Source organism: Ipomoea nil, unplaced genomic scaffold (genome assembly GCF_001879475.1).
Source record: "Ipomoea nil cultivar Tokyo-kokei standard unplaced genomic scaffold, Asagao_1.1 scaffold0317, whole genome shotgun sequence".
NCBI classification, from domain to species: domain Eukaryota; kingdom Viridiplantae; phylum Streptophyta; class Magnoliopsida; order Solanales; family Convolvulaceae; genus Ipomoea; species Ipomoea nil.
Window position 1 is genome coordinate 3,321,628 of NW_017616745.1, and position 8,900 is coordinate 3,330,527.

Here is an 8,900-nt window from a genome sequence, read left to right on the forward strand (position 1 = left end):
TACACATCCATAATTTCATAACTATACATCCAGAATTACATAACTACACATTCATAATTTCATAACTATAAATCCAAAATTGCATAACTACACATCCATAACTTCATAACTATACATCCAGAATTGCATAACTACACATCCATAACTTCATAACTATAAATCCAGAATTCATAACTACACATCCATAACTTCATAACTACACATCCAGAATTGCATAACTAAACATCCAGAATTTCATTACTAAAAATCCAGAATGAATGAACTAAAAAATGAATAACATAATGTTGTTGCTGGGAATCGAAATTGATTTTTTTTTAAAAAGTAGGACGCGCGTTTTGATGCAAAACGACAAGTCCATACACTAGTGCCCACAATAAGCCAAATCTATACATCATTTGTTTTTAAAAAAAATTCTAGGTAAGATTTGAACTCTACACCTTACAGGTACTAGCAAAGTTAAATTTATGGTCTTATTTTAAATTTGTTGATCAGTACCAATATATATATATATATATATATATATATATATATATATATATATATATATATATATATATATATATATCCATGTACTAATTGATCCCTAACACCCGAGTTAATTAATTAACTAAACCCGTCACAATTTTTATTATTTGCAAGAAGAAAAAGAAAAAAAAAAGAAACTTGAAACAAAAAAGTGTTAACTTAGTTTGTTACACACAAATTAAAGTGATAAGTTGTACTTAGAAAAATGCAGGCAGGGATGATTATTGTGTCGTCGCAAAAGGCTATTAGCATTGAGAGCTGTGAAAAGCAAGATGCAGACGAAGACGATGATGGAGAGAGCAGAGAGTAGAAGCATCAAGGCTGAGGCCGCCATGGATTTCACTTGACGAGCATAGTGTGCTGAAGCTAACGCCAGGAATGTGAGTGGAAATGAATATGCCCACCATGCTATGTTGAATCTTCTCATCGACTTCTTGAATAATGTTGGCCTGCAAACCTGCATGTCCCGAGTTTGCGACAATATGGAGTAAAAGCGAGAAACTAATACTTTAGTAGAATAACTCAGAGTGAAAATATTGTCAATTACAAAAGTCATCGGGCCAAAGTAGAAAAAAAGAGTTAGTACTCAAAATTGTCCTCAATTTTGTCCTAAACAACTTTGGTGAATTAGTGTAGTCTCAGAGTTTTATATTTTTACTTAATTTAGTCCCAGACTTTTGTGTTTTTGCTCAATTTAGTCCCCCATTTGTTTTTCCGTCTATTTGTTGTTAAATAAATAGACAATTCAATAATTTTAATATTGTCATCTCTTTACTAATAGACATGTGAAGTGCAAAGTCTCTTTTTTTTTTACAAATTACTCTCAGAATCACTCCTAAACCTGCGAATATAAAATTTGATTCATAGGTTTGAGAGTAATTCTGGGTGTAATTCGTACAAGAAAGAAGGATTTCTCACTTCGCAGGTTGAAAGTAAAGAGAGATCAATAGTGATATTATTGAATTGCCCCTTTATTTAACACCAATTTGACGGAATAACAAACGGAGGACTAAATTGAGCAAAACACAAAAGTCTGGGACTATATTGAGTCACAAAAGTCGTTTAGGACGAAATTGGGAAAAACCACTATAGTCAAGGACCATTTTGGGTATTAACTCTAGAAAAAAATTATGAATAGTATTAAGGCGATAATCACATATATATAGTCTGTTGACTTTTGTGGCATTTTTACTTGTAATCTTTGACTATCAATTTTTTTTTTTAAATTTTTTTTATCACTAGTTATCCATTGATTTGAAACTTTTTACTATTTAACTCCTTTTGACGAGTTTTCAACCAAACATTACTTGAATTAATTGTTCTATGATGAGTTTTTCACCTATAATCTTTGACTATCATTTTTTTTTATACTATATATTAGTATTTTGACTTTGAGTTTATTATTACTTTTAATTAGTCTTTTGGTGAGCTTTCTAGCCAAACACTACATGTTGATTTTAAGTGATATTTAGCTGACAAATTTGCCAAAAAGATTAGAAGTCATAAGAAATTTAAATTTAAATAAATATTGACAATGAAAAATTAGGGTGTGTTTGGAAAGCAGGAAAATAGCATTTGTAAAATGTTTTCTAGAAAATGAGTCATTTTTCAAAAAACATTTTTCCCGTGTTTGGTTGCATTCAAGAAAACTATCTTAGTGTGTTTGGTTTATTTTATGGAAAATGAGCAAAATTACTTTTAATTTTAAATATTTAAAATATATAATGATGGTTGTGGTGTGGGGGAGGGGGGGGGGGGGGGGGGGGGGGGTCGCGGCAGCGGCCGACGCTGATTGGCTACTCCACTACTGCAGTCTACAAACGGGAAATGACTTCCCCCTCATTTTCTAGCAAATCCCCTCTATTTTCTATTGATAACACATATTTTTCATTTACTTCCATTTTTCTCATCTTTTTTTTTTTTTTTTTTTTGGTGAGTTAAGACCCGTTTACAACGGGATAAGAGGAGCTCCACTACTAGACCCTTGCAGCACTTGCTCCATTTTTTCCCTCTATCCAAACATGGGAAACCCAAAAATTAATTTTCAGAAATGATTTTTCAGATTTTCAAACGTACCCTTAATAATAACCGAAAATTGTAAGTGAAAATTTCACAAAATCGAGACGTTAAAAGTGGGAAAAAAAAAATAATCCTAATGGTATTATTGAAGTTTTAACTTACCAAAGATGTGAAGAGGAACATGGAGAGAAAAAACAGCATTTTGGAAGGCATATCGAAGTTGCCAGAAATGGAGCTCCAAGCCAGGCTACCCATGCTGGGAGCGGTGACGAACAAGAAGAACACCGGCCGGAGAGTGGCCGGAATGCGGTTGCCGCCGGAGAGTCGCTGGTAAAGGGTAATGAAAACCACCAAGTAGTGACATATGCCCAAGGTAAACATACAGACAGCACTCTCTTTCCAACCCATATGACTCGCCGCCCACGCGCCGGTCAAGTTCCCGATCACAGACATCTGAGTCGTCGGATTAGCCACCATCGACAGAAACCGCTTCTCCGTTGTGAACCACTGGCCGTAGATTTTCAGATCAAGAATCACCACCGGCATTGCCATCAACCACCACAATACCTGAAAAACTAAACCCTCGTCATGAATTTGGCAATGATATAATGTTGATTACTTCTTCTTCTTCTGTCTCATTTTACATGTCATCGGCCACCACAATAATCACAATTGCATGCATGCCATATGTTATTATAACATAATAAAACTAATTATGAATTGTATATAGTAGCTAGCTCGTGAGAACTTGTGGATTAATGTCATTCATCTAGCTAGGATGATCATTGACTAGGAATTAATAAAAAATGAGGGAAAATATAGTAACATTTACGTAATTATTACAATATATTTGGAAATGCTTGATAGTACATTGATTTACCGTTACTAATAGTGCACACACGTGAGCACACTATTATAAATATTGAGTCAACTGTCAGTTATCCGCGTATGCACTATCAAATGTTTTGAAAGGCACCAGCGTAATTATAAAAGTGTCATCACATTTTTTCCTCATTTTAGATGAACATATGAGATTAGATTGCACATTCTCACAAGGCTACTAGTTCTTATTTGATACTGACAATATATATATATATATATATATATATATATATATATATATATATATGTGTGTGTGTGTGTGTGTGTGTGTGTGTGTGTGTGTGTGTGTACGCGCGCGGAGGGTTGGGGTTAGGTGAAAGAGCGTGTGTATAACCTAGAAATTCAAATCCAACATAGCCCATCAATCATGTAAAATTTGTAAACACACATCTGATTCACAATCCACCAATGCTCAAAACACTTGCCCAACACTCATCAAAGTTGAAGTGATCAATACCTATATGCTAGGGTAATAGGTTGGCATATACTTAGGGCACCTCAAATAGCTTAGAGGTTTTGGGATGGTTTTTGATATATAGTGTTAAAAACTTTTTTCATGGTTTTTCACAAATGGGGATATGATTCTTGGTTTTTCTTTGTTTGATTCTTTTACAAAGATTTTGGTTTTTGCTGGAGAAAAAAATGGTAAACAATGTGCGCGTCAGCCGGTGGCTACTATGAAATTTTGACTGTTGCATATATATATTTTTTAATTGTCATAATTTTTTTCATTTTCTTTTTCTCTATCTCCTACTTAGCTTCCTAAAAACCAACAAAAAATTATGACAATTAGAGATGCTTCTATAATTGGAACTTATACAATTTAGAATCTTACTATATTGACGTAATTGTTTTTTTTATTTATTTTCTTCACACGCAAGAAATAATAGCAATATATATGAAAAAGCAAAACAAAATTAAAATTCAATACTAGCGTAGCTAGCTATAAAAGGTACACTTGTAACCAGCGATTTGCTGGTGAAAAAATTTGACCTGACGTGAGAATCTTGTATTAATGAGTATCGAATTATTTATATGTAATTTATTTTTATTTTATTCACACACAATAGATGATAATATGAGGAAAAAAAGGGTCAATATATACTAGCTCTAAAATGTAGAGTTGTAATTGGGTGCCATGTTGACAGAAGAATCCCACCTAACATTATAATCTTGTAGTAATGAGTATCTAATTTTTTATATTTAATTTAATTTTTATTTTATTCACACAAGAATTGGAAATATTAAACAAAAATAAACAAAGAAAACAAAACAAAAAATTCTATACTAGCTCCCAAAAGTTGGGTAGTAATTGGTAGTACACAGAAGAATTCTCCCATTTAACATGCTACTGCTACCACAGGTAGATGATCAAACTTTTAATATTGTATCCAAAAGTCAAAGATCGGTACTACTTGACCATAAAGTCTTAGGCATTTGTTGCGATTCTTTGTTTATCTACTTTTTTTTTTTCTTTAATGATGAAGGAAACTCGCAATCACTACTTCATATTCAATAGTGTCTTGTAACCATAGTCAGCAAAGACCATATAAAGTGAAAAACTACTTAATCTGTCATAAATGGCCGTTTCAAATCAAGAAAGTCCATGCAATCTTAAGTGGTGCACTTAGCATGCTTATTACCTCTATTCATTATATTTAATTTCAACCCGGGCCCATGCACTCAACCACCGCAAATTATGCCTGGAAACGTGGTGAACACGGGCCCAAACGGCGCCATTTTTATAGGGAAAAAAAATTTAGTTAATGTACTGTTAATGGCGTTTTGCATTTTATGTTCAGATTATGAATTTACATTTATTAAAATATGAATTTTCTGTTATGAGATTATGAATTTACAGTATGTAATTATGAATTTTCTGTAAATTCATAATCTCATAACAAAAAATTCATAATCTCTGTCATAATCTCATAACAGAGATTATGAATTTTCTGTTATGAGATTATGAATTTACATTTATTAAATTATGAATTTTCTGTTATGAGATTATGAATTTACAATTATGTAATTATGAATTTTATGTAAATTCATAATCTCATAACAGAAAATTCATAATCTCATAAAAGAATATTTATAATTTCATAACTGTACATTCATAAATCTACGCCTACACATTCATATTTTATGAGTGTTGAAGAAGCTTGCGCGAAGAGGAAGTGAAACCGCGAAATGTGAAAATGGAGAAGAAAAGTCGCGCAGTTAATTAAGAGAGAGAGAGAAAAAAAAGAGAAAAAGATAATGGTGTCGTTATTGTTGGGACCGTGTTCACCATAGATGGTAAACACGGTTCCATAGCATAACGATTGCTCAACTACAAAATTTTCATGAAATATGGGCAAAATATAATCCCAAAAATCACAAGATAATCAAAACATGCATACAAAATCGTCGCCATAAATTACCTGGTAATAAGAGGTTGTTCTGAAGACTGCAAATGGGAAGGATTGCAGCAAGAGCAGCCATGAAACCCAGGGAGCAAAGAAGTAGTTGATGCCGACATAGTTACAAAACTCTGCTTTCACCAAGGAGAAGTGGAAAAAACACCTCAGAGCGTAGAGGAATGAGAGCAGAAGGAGGGTGCAGAGAGTGAGGCACCATAGAAGGATAAACGTGGTTGAAGTGAGACTATGGTAGATGTGATAATGAGGACTTGCGGCGGCGGTGGTGGTGGGGGGTTTGTAGAAATGGTCGGTGAGGGTTTTCCATAGAATTGCTTGGCCGCCAAGGGAGATGCTGATTCTGAAATAGCCTGCGTGAAGGTTTGTCAAGATGGAAGGCTTCGTCGCTGTTTCTTCTTTGTCGTCTTCAGTGACGATAATCTTGATTGCGGATTCCGATATTTTGTCGCCCATTTGGTCGAATCGTCTGTCAATTATGATAGGTGACGATTTTTTTTTGGGACGATTCGATGCGACGAATTGAAGTTGATGAATACTTGGTATTCTTATGTTTCGTTTTGGCTCATTGGGTTGCATGCACGATCCTTTGAATTTATAGAGGCTCAAGAAGAATAGTAATTTGTCCATACGATGGAGGGAGGAGTCAACTACTAGTCAAGGTCAAGGAAATGACAAAAGAATAATACTATATCTTAAGAATTTTACTATATGTACTCCCAAATCTTACTCATCAAATTTACTCCCCGATGTGGCGGGATCTGATAGGTCATTTTCTTCATGTGGGCCATTGTAAAAGTGTCTACACCATTATTTTAAATGTTGGAGTAAAATTTAGGAGTACATAATGGGAATACATATAGTAATTTCCCTATCTTAATAACTTCTAGATTGGAATACGTGTACATCGTATAATTCTCATACCTAATCCTCCTAAACCCTAATAAGACCGGTTCAGATAGTTTATAACTGGTCGGGTTTAGGACAAGTTTGAGTACGAGAAAAATAAATACCGGCCATAAGTTCAGATAGTAGAAAATACATGTACCTAGTAATATATATAGTATAAAGTAATTCAGCCTGCATGGATTGAGCTCATTGTTCAGTACGTAGTCAGTATTTAAAAAAAGAGATCAAAGTTTGAACTTCAAACATATCGAATTATGCCCATATCCATTGTGCGCCCGTACTGACACCGACATTTGGTTCCATTTGTCCTATTTGCTGAGCCATTGAGTCACCATGATTCAAAATAATTCAGTTATATATTAGTTCGTGAATAATTTAATGGATGGTATCCTATCCGTTATCATCTTTAATAAAAATATCCATTGAACTGATTGAAGTGTACCTACTTTGAGAAGACTTTCCATTTTACTTTTATTATTAGAACACCTATTAAATTGTCTGCCGCAATTTACCAATTGATGTTCATCTAAATGGATGAGGGTGATGCCACCCACCTACCATACTCACGCGGTATATAATTAGCTCTACGAGTAGGTAAGAGTTCAGCAGTTCAATTACATTGTAAATTGATAATAATTAATAAGTTACACTTATTTAAAGTAAACTTATATCAATTTAGTCTAATATAAGTTCCAACTTTAAATTTAAGAGACTTTAATCGTTTTTGCTCTAGAAACTAATGAAAGGGATAAATCACAAGGTGTGCTTCAATGAGCTGACAAGTTTATATACACTAGTGCCCACAAGTAAATCACGGGATGTGCTTCAAAGGGCTAACAAGTCCATACACTAGCTAGTGTCCACAACAGGACAAATCTATACCTCATTTAAAAAAAAATAAAAAATTCTAGGTAAGATTTGAACTTTAAAAATTCTAAGTAAGATTTGAACTCTATACCTTAGCTTACAGCCTGCTAGCAAAGTAAAGTTTATGGTCGGCCTAAAGAAAGTCTGATCCAATGCTCGGGAACCCACCAGACGGATCCCGGGAGGCCATTTTATTGGGAAAGTATTGGTTCAAGTGGGGTGTCCATTTTTATTGTCAAGGAGCAAAGTAAAAAATGTAGTCACCATAAAGAATCAAACCCAAAACCTCTAGTTTAACATAACAACACAAGTTTAATCCAAACCACCAAACTACCATGCAATATTTTATGTATGAAAAGGTGGGAAGCTCTATTTAACTGTGTGGAGATCGTTGACATCGTCCAAATAGTGGGGGACACGTGTACGGTCAAGATTGAAGGCAATCTGATGCCGTACATTTGTCAATCATTTGGAATGCCCTCTACACTATATAAGACACTCTTGCCACTATTTAAATCATCATCCCTTGAATCATAACATCCTTCTTGGTCCATTAGCTTGTAGTTGGTCTTAACCTTTAACTTATACGGGCTATACACTAGGGTTTGATTCCTAGTAACAATATTATTATTTTTAGTATTCTTTGGGTCGCCGTTTTGGATCAGTATATTAGGCTTTGTACGTACTATTTTGAGCCTAGCGCACAAGCCAATAATACTATTATTTTCCTACCTCGTTCTGTACTTCAATACACGGTTTATTATTATTTTTAGTATTCTTTGGGTCGCCATTTTAGATCAGTATATCGGGCTTTGTACGTACTATTTAAGCCTAGCGCCCAAGCCAATAATACTATTATTTTCCTACCCCGTTCTGTACTTCAATACACGGTTTATGATGGACATGGTCCTGACAAAACCATCGGTATATACCTGCATCAAATTATGACATTTGTACTATTATTATGTTATATTTCAACTCCATGCATTCATACTCACAAATTATATTTGACTTCTGTTAAATATTATGGTCTTGTTTGGTAAAATAGTTAGCTTATCAGTAAATTTTGATTTATTTGACCACTATTAGCTATTTAACTTAGTTAAATAATCAATATAAGTGTTTGGTTAATAAGTTTTTTGTAATTCCAAAATGTTAAAATTAAAAAAGCTGCTCAAATCAACCTTTTCAATTAGTTTTTTTTGAGAAAAGAAATTATGCAAAACAACTATCATCTAACAACTAATTTACCAAACACATTTCTACAATCAGCTAATGTTA

The 8,900-nt window shown here is 33.7% G+C and overlaps 1 protein-coding gene across 1 annotated transcript; it reads right to left on the reverse strand.

Annotated features, from left to right (window-relative positions):
- Positions 1 to 654: 654 nt before the first annotated feature.
- LOC109164693 (S-type anion channel SLAH4-like) lies at positions 655 to 6,299 on the reverse strand. Its single transcript, XM_019313234.1, has 3 exons — positions 5,850 to 6,299; positions 2,707 to 3,111; positions 655 to 982 (listed from the first exon to the last, which is right to left on the reverse strand). Exons 1-3 carry the CDS (start codon positions 6,297 to 6,299, stop codon positions 704 to 706), a joined length of 1,134 nt encoding a protein of 377 aa, XP_019168779.1. The 3' UTR covers positions 655 to 703.
- Between the last annotated feature and the right edge of the window lie 2,601 nt (positions 6,300 to 8,900).